Source organism: Acomys minous (assembly GCF_964271855.1).
Source record: "Acomys minous genome assembly, chromosome: 8".
In the NCBI taxonomy this organism is placed as follows: Eukaryota; Metazoa; Chordata; class Mammalia; order Rodentia; family Muridae; genus Acomys; species Acomys minous.
The window spans coordinates 118,777,824-118,796,283 of NC_140489.1; the positions used below are offsets into that span (position 1 = coordinate 118,777,824).

At 48.5% G+C, this 18,460-nt stretch overlaps 1 protein-coding gene across 1 annotated transcript in view; it reads left to right on the forward strand.

The window, feature by feature from the left end:
• Positions 1–17,682, forward strand: part of PRKCE (protein kinase C epsilon) — a 489,899-nt gene extending 472,217 nt beyond the window's left edge. Inside the window, exon 15 of the mRNA XM_084793145.1 lies at positions 14,359–17,682. Coding sequence (XP_084649271.1) covers positions 14,359–14,505 — 147 coding nt within the window. The 3' untranslated portion in view covers positions 14,506–17,682. The remainder of the gene's footprint in view (positions 1–14,358) is intronic.
• The last annotated feature ends 778 nt before the right edge of the window (positions 17,683–18,460 follow it).

Consider the following 18,460-nt stretch of genomic DNA (forward strand, 5'->3'; position numbering starts at 1 on the left):
CCCAAGAAGCCGTAGCAGGCAGAGTGACATCCCCTCCTAGAGCTTTTCAGCCCTGCCATTTCCATATTGTGCTCAGACTCTTGCCCCGCCCCCTACAGGTGTTACTTATTGCACTTTGGGTCTTCCCAGTAGTAGGCTGTGCAGTCAGTTCAGTGTGTATGTGTGTGTGTGGGGGGGGTCATCTGAAAAGGCATAGGTTAGGATGGGGGAGAAATAGAATACAGAACACATGACAGATAAACATTTAAAGTATGGTTTACTTGGCGTGTTAGCATGAAATGATATATACTACGACATACATAGGGACCCCAAGTTTCTAATGGCTACGAATTAGGTGCATATTACACCCATAAAGTATAAGAAATGACCCTGAACTATTTTAAATGTTTATTGTATTTGTGTTGTGGGGGTTGTTGTACACGCACTTGCCTAGCTGTTTTTACGTACAGCACATGCATGTAAGAGCTCACAGAGGCCAGAAGAGGTGTCAGACCCTGGGCCTGGGCTTTCGGATGGTTGTGAGCTCTCTCATGTGGGTGCTGGGAACCAAACCCAGGTCCCCTGCAAGAGCATTAAGTTCTCCTAGTCACCGAGTTTTCTTTCTACCCCAACACCCAAATCTTGATAGTCGTGGTGGCGGCTGATGAACTGAACAATGTGAGGTGAATGCATTTTCTTTCCTTTTTTTTTTTTTTTTTTTCTTTCTTTTCCTGTAAAGCTTTTACTTTGAGACATCATGGGGAAAAGAAACCTTACAGGCACACATGGAGAAAACATGATCATAGGATGAAGATAACATAATTACATTGAAGCTGATGCCTTGGGAGTTTGACAGTGCAGCCACAAGCAGCTGGCAGAAATCACAGAACTGGCGGCTTTGGCTGGACAGGGCTCTTACAGCTAGGCCTCCTGGCAGGGCCCAATAGGAGACAGGAAGGCACACGCCAGGGAACCCAGCCTCAGGCAGAACAAGCTAAACACAAGTCCTGACTCACTGCTTGCTGACTGGCTGAGGGCCCCGTAGGCAAGTCCTTTAAGGCCTCCAATCCCGGCTCCTATCTTCCCAGGAGGATATGGCACCATTCCTTCGCCTCCCTGTAGAGCGAGTGCAGGCATCCGGGTGACAGGCACCTAAGGCACTCCATGTAGGGCCCACAATCTAGCCAGACCTGTAGCTCTGAGCTTTATTGCTTTTCCCCACAAGAAGAAAGTAAAGCTATTTCAGGCATCCTGGTGGAGAGAAACACTAGGCAGATACCCACATAGCACTCCAGGCTACGAGAGACAGCCACTGACTGAGCCATCAATCTTAAGTGCCAGGAAAGAGGAGTTCCAGACATGGAGGAAGAAGCTGGAGGTGTGAGGACAGGACCAGGGGCTTGGGGGATGGCTCCTCAAGAAAGCATTTCTTTCCCATGTGGCACCAAAAGACCCATGTCTTTACAGCAGCTTTCTGGGCTGGTATGCGGCGTTGTGAAGGGAGGGTAACCCTCCTCTGCCCTCAGTTCTGATGTTGAAGGGCAGCCGGGCCTCCCAACCAGGCAAAAAACGAGCCTGCCGTTGTCTGCTGGACTCTGCACAGCTCATTCAAGCAAAGGGAAGTTTGCTTGTCAGACCTGGGCCAGGCACCATGGGTGACAGAGGCACATGCAGCAGGTCTCCTTGTTCTGGGTGCTGACAGCTTTCCTGGGGTACCAAGACTAAAAAAAGTATGGTTAGAGACATTGCTAGGCCATTTGTGAATTCTAGACCTAGTTGTGTCCATGTGCACTGTAGGGCAGCGTGGACTCAATTGGCACCAAGTGGCTCTTGGCTGGAATTTAAGCTTTATACTTCTACTGTCAGGTTTTATGGTCAGATGGCCCAAGCCAAAGCATTCCCGTGTGCGGAGCTGGGCAGGCCTAGGCGGTTGCTCATGGGCATTGCCCACAAAGCTTCGTTCCCAAGAGTGGGGGAAAGGTGAGCCTAGAGCTAATGGTCTCAGACAGTTGGCCCTACTTGTCCTTAAAGGTCCATTTTGGAAAGAGCCTTTGATACATGGTCTAGATCCAGAAGAGCCCCCTGTTATTTATAGCCCAGCCCCCACCCCCACAACCCATAAATCATAATATAGCCCTTGAGGCCTGAGGGGTTCCTCATGCTGGGGACTCACTCCTGTGTTCTGAAGGTCTTAAGTCATGGGTCCTTTCCAGTCCTGGAAACCATCTCAGGGTTTGTCCCTGGGTGTGTTATTCAGAGAGAGCCGCGGTACCACAGAAAGTCAGCTTTTATATGGGGATGCTTCAGTGAGGTGCTGAGGAGGATAAACCCAGAGTCTTGCATGCTAGACAAGTGTTCTCCCACTGAACTGCACCTCAACTCCAAACCAGGGTGCTCCCCACTCGAGGAACCTGACAGCACATTCTCACCAGGAAAACCTGCGTCTGCCACTCCACAAAACCCCCAGCTGTGTTGTGCCACATAGTGTGCAAGAGAATCCCTCCTTGAATCAATAACGCATCCAGGCCAGAAGGCTATGAGAGTCTGATGTCAGCATCCGTGAATAAAGTTTTATTGGCATGCTATCCAGGGTCAACTGGTTACATAGTGTGCACGGTGCCTTTGTGCTATAAGAGTGGCAGTAGGGACGGCTGCGACAGAGACCACCTGGCTCACAGAGCCTAACATGTTTATTATCTAGCCTTTTAGGAAAATGTGTCAACTCTTGCCTCAGGGAGTGTATTAGTCACCTTTCTTGTCGTCATAGTGACAGAATGCCTGACAGAACAGCTCCAGACAGAAGAGGTTTACTAAGCTCTCTGTTAGAGAGAAATGCAGAGACCCTGTGACTGGGAAGACATGGCGGCAAGAACACATAAATAACATTTAGCTGGCCTCTTCCTTTTACCTTTATTATTCTGTCCAGAGCACCCAGCACAGGAAATGCTGCCATCGCTTTCATGGTGGGTCTTGCCCTCCCCGGTTAAAATTCTCTGGGGAGACACCCTCACAGATATGCCTAGAGGTGCCCAGGTGAGGACCACAGTGAGAACCAGCTGTCACAATCTGGGCACCCAGACCCAGAGCCTTCTGGGAGCTTCCAAGCCAGCCCTGCAGCCAAAGAGCATGCTAACAAGTGTTGGAGGTGTTGTGACCACCTGCCCTGTCCTGTGATGGAGGCCGGGCTTGTCTGGGAGGCCCAGCTAATGCAGACACAGGAACCAGCTGAGCCCTCTTGCTTTGGGAAATAGTTGCTGAGCGTGAGGAGAGGAGGGGGTAAGTGTGCGAATTCTAGAGCTGCTTCCGTTTTTCTTTTCCTACAGTAACTCTGCAAATGGAATTATTATTATTTTTTAATTCTTAAAGTTGAGCAAACAATAGCTGGGAGGAGAGGAGCAGGGACTTCCAGCCTAAGGCTGGCCTGCCAACCCGACTGTGCTTAGTCAGTTGTTCAGAGTGCCTGGTGGGCTGAGATAATTTGGCTCATTTTAAAAACACATTGGTAGCCAGGCGTAGCGACTTATACCCACAATCCCAACACTTGGCAGGTAGAGGTAGGAGGATCAGGAGGAGTTCAAGATCAGCCTTGACTACCAAAAACGGGTGTCTGCAAAAGCAAATAAGTATAAACAAACGGCCTGGGAGGCATCTCACAGTGGAAAGGTACTGAGTTCACAAGCGTGAAGACCTGAGTTTGAGCCCCAGAACCCATGTGAAAAGACGACACCTGAAGTGAAGAGAGGAAGGTGGAGGCACAAGGGTCAGCCAGAAGCTCATGGGCCAACAGACCAGAGTGCAGAGCACAGCAGAAACAAGAGCCTCTGCCTCTGCCTCAGCAAGGTAGGCGGCAGAAAGCTGCTCTGAAGAGCTACCATCAGACCTCTACACACATGGAGTTGCACATATGCGCATGCACACACACACACACACCAAATTAAAAAGAGAAAGCATGTACACATGTATAATACATGTAAATGCATATATCTATAAATGTATATATTTTATTCTTGCTTATAAATACATGCATATGACTATTCCTAGGGATGGTGAGCAATGCCTGTAATCCCAGAACTAAAGAAACAGGGGATGACTCTGAGTTCTAGGCCAGCCATGCTATAGAGTAAGACCCTGTCTCAAAAAGGGAGGTAGGGAAGGAGGGAGAGAGAGGGGGAGAGAGAGAGACAGAGACAGAGACAGAGAGACGGAGAGTGTTATTCCATGCCCCACAGAAGTAGCCTAGAGAGAAGAGCTGCCAGGTTGGGCTGGGGTGTGTGGGTTCCCCATCTGTGGCTCCCCTGGCTGCTGTCTTTATGTTCCAACCACTTCTCCCCAACCCCCTTTGCCTCTTTGGACCAGGGAAGGGCCAGGAACTGAGGGGTTCTGCATTTGGCTGCTGTAAACCTCATCACTCATGTTTTACAGGGAAATTGGTGTTGATTTTTTCCTCCCACTCAAGGTGCAAGCAACTTTATGAAATTAGAGAGCAGTATCTACAGTCTACTGTTCCATTAGGAGAGTGGATAGTTGTCTAAGACTGAACTGGCAAATTTTGAATATCAAAATCAGGAAAGTGCAAGTGGGGGCACTGCTGGGAAATTGAAATGCCCTAAGGACCCGAGTCTAATGCTCCTGACTGGTGGCGCGAGCAGGGAAGGCACATGGACCTCGTTTGTCTGACTCAGCTGCTCCCAGGGCCCCTAGGCTCCTAACACTGTGTGTGTGTGTGTGTGTGTGTGTGTGTGTGTGTGTGTGTGTGTGTGTTCTTCACAGAAAGCAGGAACTGCAGTGTCACAGCAAGCAGTGCTCAGAGCAAAATCTGGATTCTTCCATTTGGTTTTGCTATGTTGCCTTTTTTCAGAAGGCGGTAAAATGGCCCACCAGGATGCACGTGTGCACACCACTACTGCAAATGCTATAGCAGGGAGCGTAAAGGGGAAGAGTGAGGCACAAACAGAAGTTGTTTCTCTCATTCATTTTTGCTTGTTTTTGAGATTGTAACTTAATTACTTTTCTCCCTCCAACCCCTCCCATTTACCCCTGTCTACTCTCCTTCAAATTCCTGGCCTCTCTTGTCATCAATTGTTATTGCGTGCATATATGTGTTTGTATATACCTATATATGCCTGGACACAACCTGCCGAAGAAGGTTCTTTTGAGTGATCACACATGTCGCAGTTTACTATAACGAAGGTCGGTCAGTTCTAGATTTTAGTGGTCATGGGAGATGAAAACACAGCACTGCTAGGAAGGGAGACCGGACAGAAACCTCTCTTGGATGGTAACCCAAAAGATAATGCTGCTTGTTGGCAGTTTTGATCTGTCTGAGAAGGGCCATGCTAATAATTTTCTTTGTTGAATGGCATTTAGGGTTCCCATTTGAGTGTATTCGGCCTCTTGCTACTTACAGCACGTATGTGGGGAGCGGTCCGAACCAGCCCCCCTGGCTCGGCTGAACCTCTGTGGGACTCCACACAGACACTCGTACAGACCTGTCTTCTCCGTGGTCCAGATCCCATCAAGTGAGCCTGCCACCCATTTCATGGCTGAGCAAATGAGGACAGAGCTATCCTAGAATTTGCCCGAGGCCAGAAAGGTTTATAATTGGAGAATCCGGAACAAAAACTAGGAGACTAGAGAGGTGCCTCCGCTCTTAGGAGCACTGGCTGCTTTTCAAGAGGTTCAAGTCTCTCCATCCACATGGGAGCTCACAACCATCCAGATAGGGTCTAGGACAGTGGCTCTCAACCCCCACTCATAAAATTATTTTTGTTGCTACTTCGTATCTGTAATTTTGCGACTGTTAGGAATTGTAATGTGAATATCTGATGTACACACTATCAGATGTGACTCCTGTAAAGGGGGTCATTTGATAACCCCCCCAAAGGGGTCACGCCCCACAGGTTGAGAACCACTGGTCTAGGTATTCAGGAACAGCTGGACCACTGAGCAACCTTCTTCTCAAAGCGTGGCTTGGAAGGATACCCAATGGGGCTCACTGGTAAGCTTTCAAACGTCTCCATTTCATTTCATTTTTTCAAAGGAACAGCAAGCCAGATGTGGTGCCGCACTTGGGAAGGAGAGGCAGGTGGATCTTTTTGACTTTGAGCCCAGTGAGTTCCAGGACAGCCAAGGCTACACAAAGAAACTGTCTCAAAAAAAATAAAAATAAAAACAAAATAAAAAATAAAAGCAAACAAACACAAAGGAATCATCAAGTGTAGATAGAAGTGGGGAAACTGAGAAGTGCCCGCAGTTAGCGTGAACTTCCAACGGGCTAAATCCAGAACTTTAGGCTCCAGACTAAGCTTGCTGACATCAAAAAAAAAAAAGGGGGGGCATTTGAAACTGGTACAAAGAAAGCAACCTGCCCCTCCATGCACAGCCTCAACCAGGCTAAGCATCTAAACTATCAGAGCTTTAAAGCACAGAGGCTGGGCCCACCACTGCAGAGTTCCTGAGTCTGGGGCAGGGCTTAGCGTACTGTAAAGCTGTGTGTTTCTGATAGACCACAAGCCTCTGTTAAACAGCAACCAGGCTGGGGCTGTAGCTGGGTGGCTCGAAGCTATGGGTTCTGTCCCCCCACCGCGACTCCTATGCATGTACATACACGTGTGTGCACGCACACATCCCAAAGGACAACGCTAAATGAAGCAAAGCTGTGATGCCTGTGACGAATTTCCCCAAAGAGACATATTTAAAATACAAAGAGTAAAAACAGAACTCCTTAGAGGGAACCGAAAGCCAAGAGAAGCTAATTAATTACGTTTCCTAAGTCTCACTTAGGCCTCCCTACCAGCTCAGGCTACCTCAGCTCAATTAAGGAGACTGAGGGGACAGAGCATGGGGCTGCGTTGGTTTATACCCTCCCAGGTCATTCGTGTGTGGCTCTGGGACTGAGCTCTAGGCCCTGTGGCCAAAGGTTCCGCTGTGACCGCTCCAGCTCATGGTAGCTTGAACATGACAAAATAGACGGGCAGAGGCAAACAGAGACAGGCACATGGGCTCCGAGCATTCAGGAATAGTATTTAGGAAAATATGGGTTTGAAAAAAAAATAGATGTTACTTCTAATATTTTTACATTTACTATTTATGTGTGTAGGGGGCATGCATGCACATGTGAACAGAGGTCAGAGGTCAATTTGTAGGAGTTGGTTCTTTCTACAGTGTGGTTCCTGGGGATCCAGCTCAGGTCTCGGGTTTGGCAGTAGGTGCCTTTAACCTGAGCTGAGTATTCTTAAAATAAGAATCTAAATTTTAAAAAAATAATAATTTATTTCTATTTTATGTGAATCAGTGTTTTGCCTGTATGTATGTCTGTGTGAGGGCATTGGATCCCCTGGAACTGGAGTTAGACACAGTTGTGAGCTGCCATGTGGGTGCTGGGAATTGAACCTCGGTCCTCTGGAAGAACAGCTGGTACTCTTAACCCCTGAACCATCTCTCCAGCTAAAATTTTTAATGAGAAGTCATTTGTGGATGTTTAGAGAGAGACTGGTAAATCACTAGGAGCCAGGCTGGTGGAGAACTGCTCCAAGTGTGCTTCTCCCAGACAGCCCACTGCACAGTCCCCAAATCTCATCCTCAGAGGCACAGTTTTCAGAAATGAATGCCAGTGTTGCCCATGCTTTCTGCGCTTTGTCTGCCCAGGGCCTCTAGCCCACTGAATGATGCTACCCACACTCTGAGTGGGCCTCCCTGGCTTGGTTAAACCTTGGCCATCCTGCTCTTACAGACACTCCCAGAGATTTGTCTTCTCCGTGGTCCAGATCCCATCAACTTGACAATCAAGGCCAAGCATTACACCATCATAGACAGCACAGGTCAAATTTAACTGTTCCCACCAAGACAGGCTAACACCACTGCACTTGGCATTTCTCAGACAAGGGGCAGGAATCAAGCAGTCTGCGCTTGCTACCACTTGGTAAGAGAGAGGCGGACAAGAAAAGCACATGACACCATCTTGGCTAGATGGGAGCTATGACAAAAGCTGTGGGCATGTTGGTGCTGGAATAGCTCTCTATAACTTTGGCCCTGCCATCTGTAAAGAAAATCTAAAATTATAAAAGGAAGCAGGCAGTGGTGGTGCACACCTTCAGTCACAGCACTTGGGAGGCAGAGGCAGGTGGATCTCTTGAGTTCAAGGCCAGCCTGGTCTACAGAGTTCCAGGACAGCCATGACTACATAGAAAAACCCTGTCTCAAAATAAACAAAGCAAAAAAAATGAAAATTAAAAATAAAACTAACAGTCAATTCATGCTGAGCATGATGAGACACGCCTTTAATCCCAGCACTCGGGGTAGAGGCAGGCAGGTGTCTGAGTTTGAGGCCAGCCTGTGTGTAAGCAGATTTACATATGCTCTACTGCTGAACATACGGGACTTAGAATGGTGATGTTTCAAAGCTGAGGGGTTGGATAAATGAAATGAAATTATTTCAGGCTCCTAAGCATCAATTGCCTACCCCTGTTTCTTCATGTTTGAAATGGGTACCTCAAACACTGCCGTCCATATGTAATATATGGGGGAATGTGACCCACAGGACACATTGTAAGAGCCAAATCCAAGAGGCAGTTCTGTGAGAACTTGGGAAGAAAGGGAGATGGGAGAGGCGGCGGTTGAGGGAGACTTAAGAGGGACACAAAGAGAGACCATATACAGGTACTGTGTACCCCTTGTTTTCAGCCACAACCATGCAGTGTAGTTCCCTGGCTCTTTAGCACTTTGCTGTGTTGACACCATCGCTCACACCAAGCACAGGTAGAGCGTGAGAGAGACCAGCAAGATAGACACTTGAGGGCTGGCCCCATGACATAGTCTGCAAGAACACTGTCACCAGCTAATCTGGACATCACATTAGGACAGAGGCAGATGTCCCAGAGGCAAACAGCACTGCTCCTCCAAGAGCTGCCGTTAAGGGCTCGGTGTGTGAGAGAATCATCCTTGCCAGACAGCAAGTAGCCTGACCCCATCTTGGTGCTAGGGTCTGTGGTGGTACCCAGGAACGTCCTGGCCAGAAGCAAAGGCGGGCCCCTGGAGCCTTGTTCCTTGGGGTGCAGTCTTTCAGATGGAGGAGGCTATGAAACTGCTTCCACTGGATTCTGTAGATGCCACAAGTGTGCCTCTTCCATGAGCCTCGGCCTCCATGGCTGAAGAAGTGTTGACCTCAGGCATACATACCCATTAAGGCCCTAAACACCTTTGCCTTGATGGGATCTTCCCAAACCCCACGTGGGTACTGTTTCTCTCTTCTACTTGTAATCAGAACTAGCTCTGTGCCTTCAAGTACTAGGACAAGAGAGCCCACCACTTAGGCCTAACTCTCACTCAGAGACACACACACCCCGGGGGGGGGGGGGACTCAGTCCTCGTCTAGGCTGTCCAACTGCACACTCCTCATGAGTCAGGCCTTAGTGGCCACCCCACTCCCACCTCCCACTTCCCCAGAGGACAAACCCCTCTGGCGGAACGGCAGCCATTGGCCCACAATCTGGGTCACTTTGCTGGCTTTAGATACAGTAGCATCAGGAGGTTTGTTCGCTTCTTGCAGCAGATGCCTACGGGTGTCACTAAATGACAGGCACGGTGCTAGGATGCAATTGGAGTGCTGAGCTCAAGCCCGTTCCTGCTTGCGTGGGGCTCTTAGGGAGGCCACGGTGGGTAAGAGTGGAGACATGGGGGGTTGAGGGGGCACAGGGCGTCTATCCAAGGCTCCTCTCTGACACACGCGCGGGGGGGCGGGGGGGATGACAAGCAAGGCTTCCTGAAGGAAGGGCATTCATACTGAGGTGAAAAAGAGCAATGGGTAAGGACCTACAGGCAAGGGAGAGAGTGGGTGCCCCGGACAGAAGATGAGTTGTACAGAGGACAGAAGCATGGAGAAGAAGCTCTGTACGTTAGGGGCATCTAATACTTCCACAGTGCCCAGAGATGATGCAATGGGTGCACAGGAACTTGAGACTTGGTTCTCAGTGTTGTGAGGCACTCTAGAAGTCTCTAAGCCATTAAAGACAGTCCGGGACATTCAGGCAGGCCCGCAGGTAACACCGGTTTAGTACGTAGAGGCATAGAGAGGAGTACAAACTTCTCCCCTAGCCTGAAGATGCTGTTCAGTGGCACACTGCATGGACTGTGCTGGGCTCCACACCTGAGAGGTGTGTGACGTCGGCCCGTGACACACAGTGCCCTCAGCTGCAGGGTTCCCACCCAGCACATCGGGCATCCTCCAGGGCATTGTCACTTCCACAGTTTCACACATAGAAATACCAGTGCCTACAGAGCGTAACCAACAACATCAGTGTCCTATAAGCAGGGCAGGACAATAGCAGGAACACCGTGGTCTTTGTCTTCCTCTATGCAGCCTTCCCTGAGTGTGGTCCAGGGCTTGTGGGGAAGGCTTTGTGAGGAAGAGAAGGTCTTCAGAGTCAAAAACGATGCTGTGCGCATGCCCAGTGCCACTTCCTGGGATGCACAGTATGGGCACTGGGAAGGCCATATGAACTGACCAAGGGCCACAGACGGTAGTATCTCTGAAAAGTCTGAGGTGAAACTGTGGAGTTTGAATCTTGGGTGTGCTCTGAAGAACACAGAAATATTTCAAAGAATAAAATTAGGGACCGAAGGAGACAATCTCAGCCCTTTGTGATTTGGGAGGTGCTATGCTGCCTATGCCAACGATAAAGAGACTCGGTGATTTGGAAATCTTCCCAAGCCTCGGGTCTCCAATGATCAGGAATTGGGTCACTAACATGTATCTAAGATGTGTCCAAGGAAAACGGGGCCAGGAACCAAGCTGTGCACGGACTTGTGACCAATCTGTAGAGGTCACCAAAAATCTCATCCTCTGGCATGGGGATGTGACTCGGTGGTAGAATGCCTGCCTGTCATGTGCAAGGCATGGCTTTGATGCCCAGCAGTCTTCCTTGATGGTGTGTAGGAGAGGGACATGGCATGCTTTCTTGAATGCATTCAAGTGATTCTGGGATGCCCGAGAGAAACCCAGAACTGAGCTAAGTGACTCTCCAAGCTAGCTCACGATAGAATTGTCTCTAGATGCACTCGCAGAGCCTGGCTGTTGAAAACACACAGACCCAGCGAGGTGGGAAGCGGCCACGCTGTGACTCTAGCTCTTGCCAGGCCCAGTCGACCTCAGGAAAGCAAACCAGTTTCTGTGACTAATGAGCACCCATCTGCCACTAGTGACTGACTGCTGAAACACGAGCAATTAAGTAAACAAGGGCAGCCAATGCCAAAGAGCCTACGGGTTCTCTCAGGCTCTTTATACGCACTTGGTGGTGGCTAGCCAAAAGGGTAGACCAGAAAGGAAGTGCTCCTGACCAAGAATTCCAGCCCATCAGGCCATCCAAACGGGCCTTTCCTCCTGTCCTAGCCTACGGCTTTGCCTTCCCTCCTCTGGAAGCCCTTCCACTCTGACCACCAGAGTAGGTGCCACTTGGTTACCCTGTGGACAATAACCTGGCACTGTACAAGCTGTTGCCACTACCCCACCACCTCCCAGGTCCCTCTGGCCAGCCTTCACTGGACACAGCCCCCCCATCCTTCAGCCCCGTGACCCCTCCCTCCTTCCACAGAGATCCTCTGAAGAGCTGCTGCTGCAGTCTTTCCCCCAGCCACCACCCTCCCACAGCTTGCATCACCCTGGGGACCAGTTTGTTGTTCATCTCTGAGGCAGCTCTTTGCTCAGGCCCTCCCTTTCCTCTCTCTGAAACCCCTGGAGGAGAACGGCTAGTCCTGCCCCCCCACCCACCCCCCACCCCCGGGCCACCCTTCCGGCCACTTATGTCTGAGTTCCTCGTCTGAAGGGAACACAGACAACCTCAGCCATAAATCCTGCTTCTGGAAGTTTCTTTCATTCTCTTTGCCTCCTCTATCCTCCTTCAGAGTCTCTGAGAACCAAACTCTTTGTGCGGTTCAACTCAGAGAGACATTAGGCCTGACTGCTGAGGACAGGAAAGAGTAGCTCATGCCTGACTGCTGAGGACAGGAAAGAGTAGCTCATGCCTGCTCCTTCCTGCCCATCATTCTGTCTAACCTGGGTCACTGGGTTGGCACCTCTGCCAGCCACCACACACTATCCTCTCTCACTGTGATGCCCAGCTCTCCCCCGTTTACCTATGCCAGACCCTTCGGGCTTTATTTCAAAAGCCTATTGGCTCCTTCTAAAAATGTCTCCTGGCTGGACTTGACCCTTGCCATGTGTGCCTTGTCATTTCTACGGGGTTCATCTCTACAACTTCTACAGGGGTGGGAGGCAGCATGTTGAGACCTGGATGTGAGTCTGGCTCTTTCCCAGTTGGGTAACCCCAGCCAAGCCCCAAATCTCTCTGAGTCACAGTTTCCTCCGCTGTAGAACTGGAATCAAAATACTTGCCTATTCTGAGGGTCAAGTGAGTGAAATGAGTGCGAAGATGCTTGGGGAGCTCTGGACCGGTACCTCTCAAACTTCCCCATAGAATTTTCCTCTTGGGAAAGGTGTGACTGCATTATTCAAGAGGGCGGGAGGGAAAGTTTGATGTCAAACTTGAAGAAGTTTAGCCTAAGCAAAATGGACAAGGTTCCTTTCTTCTAGAATGTCTCAGAGATTGTCATTGACTCACAAGCATGGCAACTGTCCAAGAGCATGCATACACACACACACACACACACACACACACACACACACACACACACACACACACCCCTTTGTCTCAAAGGTACTTTTTTTTATATACCACTGTGTTATCACCTTTAAGGTTGCATGTTTACACTGAGAATAGCATATTTCATGATTATTCTTTCTATAAGATGTACCCCTTTCTGTAAGTAGTAACATCTAGGTCACTAACCAAAGGCAGTACCAGCTAACCAGTGTCTAAAAGGGCACTGCAAGATGGCCTCCAGCCTCCCCACTGCACCCCATACTGTGCTTGGTCCTTTGGGCATGGCACTGAAGGCCTCTATGGTCAGACTCCAGCCTTAGCTCCTGACCATCCCTCGCTGGGCTCTGGCCCAGGCAGCTTGGCAGGCCCAGGTGCTGGGCATACATGTTACACACTCTCGACCCCTGCTTTATCCCACCTTCCTCCCATTTGTACCACCACGACTTAAACCATCCTTCAGATCTTAGTCAAACCCTGGCTTCTCCGTGGAAGTTCTTTTCAAAAACAAGCATCCCAGACAAGCGCATTGCCCTTCTCGCTCACCGGTAAGCCCTTAAAGGTAGGGTACTGTTGATCCCTGACCCTCTCTAAAAACTAGGCTGTGGGGGGTTGGTTGGTAGCTATTCTCAACTCACGCCCTCAAAACCAGGAGCCACACCCTTTTCCTGTGGGAACATGAACATCTAGCTGGGTTGTCCTTCTCATCAGGGGAATAAGTCATACTGGGTTTTCTGACTTAATTCAGGAGATGCTTATTTACTGTGGCAGACTACAGCAACCTGAAGTTGACTAGGAGGAGCTTATGGTCTATACCTGCGGTCCTCAGTCTTCCTAATGCTGCGTGCGACCCTTTAATACAGCTTCTCACATTGTGGTGACCCCCAACCATAAAATTATTTTCGTTGCTACTTCATCTCTCTTGCTACTGTTATGGATTATAATGTAAATATCTGATATGCAGGATATATCTGATATGAGACCCCCTATGATAAGGTCATTTGACACCCCCAAAGGGGTCACAGCCCACAGGTTGAGAACCACTGGATCAAAATATCACAACAAATCTGTGTGTTGAGTCAAAACTGGGGGTAATGGCCAAGGCATGGGACCATAAAGTGAGGTGATGGTGAGGGCAGATGGAAATCAGATAAGGCATCCCTAGGATCTGTCCGTGGCCCATCTTTATACTCAGAGAGGTCATGCGTAGCACATATGGCGGGACTGTCAGGTCTGACTCTATGGGAAGAAAAAGCACTGGGGACTTTGAGCAGGTGGATTTGAGTTTGTCCCCTGGGCACAACAAGGACTGTCTTCATGGAGCTTGACAGTTATGGCAGATGCCACAAGGGGATATGATATGGAAACTATGCATCACACACCCGCACACGCACATGCACACACACACAAGCTCAGCCTGTGGGAATCCCACTTCCCTGCTTTTCCATCATACTCACGCACCCTTTTCCTTCTCACCCTGACTCATTCTTGCTCTCCTCCTCTTCACCTCCGGGTCCTGGGGCCATCCATCGGTACCTCATTGGAACAGTCCCGTTTCTGCCCCTAGTAGCTAGAGGCTCGCTTTGGTGATAGGCTGGTCACCTCGATGCCCAGTCTCCATTCGGGAGGTGGCCGTGGCGGGGGGAGGGGGGTGGAAGGGGGAGAACGGGGAGCCTCAAGATGGAAGCCACACCTCAACTCAGCACCTTCTCTTCTCTCTCCACAGAAAACCAAAAGAGATGTCAATAACTTTGACCAAGACTTCACCCGAGAAGAGCCGGTTCTTACCCTCGTGGATGAAGCAATCGTGAAACAGATCAACCAGGAAGAATTCAAAGGCTTCTCCTACTTTGGTGAGGACCTGATGCCCTGAGAAGCTGCTTCAGGTGGGGTCAGCGGATGCTGCGAAGAGGGTGCTGAGAAAATCCCATGTGGCAGAGGCTTACGAGGTCTCGAGCTTTTCCCTTTCCCCTGAGCTCCCGTCCTGTCTGTGTCCAACCTCTTATTTATTACATTCCCTCACCCCAGGCCACGTCCTCCCCTCCCCTCCCAGTGACCGGAAGGAACTCTTGGGTCTAGACTCACCAAGAACACAGATTTCAATTGTGTCCACTCTATGGGTAGCTGTGTGCAGAGCTGGGTTTGGAGAGTCCATCCGTCTGCAATCCTGAAGCAACTTCAGTTCTTTTATTACAAAGGAAAACAAACAAACAAACAAAAAGCAACAACAACAACAACAAACCCAACACAAAGACTCTGGCTCTGCCACTGGCTATAGAATCCTGCCTCTTCTCTTTACCCATCCCTCCTGTTCCCCAGTCTGCCATCCCTGCCCATCTACCTAGGAGAAGAGACAGGAGTCTCTTCTGTGTGAGGACAGATGCCCCAAGGCATACCCTTGATGGGAAGAGCCTATGGATACTCAGGCTGGCCAGTGTGGCAGTTTGCTCTGGAATTGCACATTCCTGCTTGCTTTGGTCTTAGCTTTTTGGAGCATGCCAAAGTTGTGTATGTTTGTATCTCATGGAAGAAATCATTTTGATTTTGAACTCTTAATGTTAAAACAAAAACAAAAAACCTGTTACCAAGTTCACTTTCTAATTGGTCAAAAGACAGGCATCGCATTGTGAATGCAGGTAGATATTAAAAGGGCTAATACACAGCGAGGATCCAGTCATCCAAAGTTTATTATTGATGCTTTAGTGACACACGAGGGCTATGCAAAGAGAGCAAAGGAAACCCTGGCTTCTCATCATGAGAGTTCTCCCTGAGCACAAAGGCCACCAGAGCAACAGCCAAGACCCCAAGGTTCCAGGGAAAAAAAAAGTCAACTCCCAGACTCTCTCCAGTTTTGTCCCACGTTCCCAGCATAAACTCTTATTTTCTGCACACTTCTACAAAATGGTAGCACCACTGTGTTGTGGTTTGAAACACTCAATGTGTAGAATGGACTGTGAAGCATCTGCTTTGGGAATGCAAGGACCGAAGCGCAGCCTGGGTCAGGGTCAGGCAGAAGGCGTCAGAAGAAGCCTGCCAAGGCGGAGGGATCTGGCCAGAGTCGTGGTGGCATGCGACGGCAACTCCCATGGACTCTACTTAATGGACTGACATTACCTCCTGTAGATAGGCTGACAGTGTTACAGTCTCCAATTCCCAAGGGTTCTCTGTGGCTTCGTGTCTATGTTCCCTGAAGGTCATTTGATTACCTATTTTATTGAACTCATTTAGCAGGGAATGGAATCCATTCCAACTGTTGCACGTGGATTTCCCAACTGCCCCCTAAATATATATATACTTGTGAGTGGCAAAGTGGCACTAATGAAGCTTTTTGCCTTTTGTACATTTGAGATTTTTTTTTGTATATATTGTTTGCTGCAAGGCCTGTGGAATTAATTAATTGAATATAGAGGTATCAACTGCTGCATGTTCAGGCATATTATAAACCTTTAGTCTATGAAAGAATAGCTATAATAATGTCCAGGTGCAATCTCCTTGTCAGCTATTGGTTCATGTTACTGAGAGAGAGGTGTGTTTCTTTCTAGGGAGGGCTGGGTCCTTTGTATTGTTTATTTCCTTTTGGGTTAAAAATGTAACCATGTATTGAGCTGTGTTGGTTCTCCTGTGCTCTGCTCCGCCCTGATAGTGACTGCAGACAGAGAGGAACGGTCTCAATAGTGGTTTCCAAGCTTGGACAGCAACTAGTTTGAGCCCATACTAAATGTGTCCCTATTTGCATCTGGCTGGTCACAGCCTTTGTTCCTAATGATGACCTTCGGTTCTCTTCTGCTCTTCTGCTTTTTTTTTTTTTTTTAAGAAAAACTCAGGTGTAACTGTGATCTGTTCTTATGATGATTGCAAATATTAAATACTATGCTGTATCACTCTGTATGTTTGGCATACCAGGGAAGTGATGAAGAACATTAGGTTAATTTAATTTATCTTCAGTGACTTGACATACTGGGGGACTATCTTTTGGAGTGGATAACAAGCACAGAGACATCTTCATGGTGGCATCATCTCATTGCTTAGAAAAACACGATAACACGCCCATCATACTCAGATATATATATATATATATATTCTCTCTCTCTCTCTCTCTCTCTCTCTCTCTCTCTCTCTCTCTCTCTCTCTCTCTCTCTCTCTCCTCTGCTTCCTTTACCATTGTGAACATTGGACAGCCAAAGCCAGTATCAAATGGCTTCTTTATTCCAGGGCTTGGTGGTGGTCACGTGACAGTGGGGCTAGGCCCTTCCTCCTCCCAGCCAACTGGGAAATGAAACAATACATTCCACCAGCATCTCTAGGCAGTCAGTCCTCTGGCTCCCTTTTGGGGCCGTGGCCCTGCTGCCTAGGATGCCTCTGGCTAGCGCTGTTCTCACACAGGCAGATTTGAATCCAGCGTGTGTGTGTGTGTGTGTGTGTGTGTGTGTGTGTGTGTGTGTGTGTTCCTTGAATGTATATTGAGTCTTTTCAGCAAGAACCTGGGCACAGGGGATGTGGGTGGTGGTAGAACTCTTGCCTAGGTGGTGTGAAGTCCTGCGCTCAGACTCCAGTATCATAAAACACCAAAGGTGGGGATGGCCACACTGACATGTTTCTGCCAGGTCCTTATCTTTCCAACTCTCTTTTAAAGAAAAAAGGAGAGTGTAAAAATTATGCCAAAAACCTACATGAAGGACAGTAATCCCTCCCTCCTTCTCATCACGGACTTTGTGAAGTAGAAACATATTTTTTTTCTTCTAAAGGTGAAAATACAATTCATTCTTGCTTTAAAAATAAAAGAAGGCTAAAAATATTTACCTCTTTTTAAATTATGTGCAAAGTAATTCTGGCTAAATAGAAACTGTATTCAATTTTAGGGGTTTTATTTTGTATTGTGAAGCTTTCTTTGTACATTTTTTTTTTCTTCCTTTCTGGATGTGATTTTAATCTCTTGCCATCCATTAGTGTAATTTCATTGTAAACATTATTGTGCCAAATGTACTGTACTCAAAAGGATGTGAATGTGTATTGTTCCAGGACGTAATAAATATGATGACATCAAATCTTACTTCTCCATCCCAACAAGGATGTCGCTCTCCTTTTGCCTTTTGTACACTGGAGACTCAAAACTTCTAGGATGGAGTTGTTGCTCGGTTGCTAACATGCTTGCCTGGCATGAACGAAGACCTGGATTCAATGCCCAGCAACCACAAAACTCAATGCAGAGCCCAGCTATGTAATGGGCTCGGGGCCAGCCTAGGCTAAAACCTCACTCCAGTGTAGTGGGACACACTTGTAATCCAGCACGCAGGAGGCAGAGGCAGGAGAATCATGAGTTCAAGGTCAGCCTGGGCTATATAATGAAACTTTCAAAAAGAGAGCAAGTACACAGGTGAGGTGGCTCAGTAAAGAAAGGTGCTTGCCACACAGGCCTGATGATCTGAGTTCAGTCTCTGAAATCCGTATTAACATGAGGAGAAATGACTCTACAGGCTGCTTTCTGGTCTCCACACGTGTGCCTCGACATGCATACCCACCATGCATACACATAAGGACATGCACAGTGTGTGTGTGTGTGTGTGTGTGTGTGTGTGTGTGTGTAGCAGATGCCACGTGTGGAGGTTAAAGGTCAACTTTGGGGCGTCTCTTCTACCTTTATGTGGGTTTTAGAGTTGAACTCGACTCCTTGGGCTTCCATGGCCAGCGCTTTGTCATTTGAGCCATCTCACCTGCCCTAAAATCCTTCTAAGGTTAAAACAAAACTTTTGCTTTTTCATTTGTAGGCACATGAAGGCTGCAAATGATTATTTGCTTACTTCTTGCCAGCTGAAAAAGATACAGAAGGC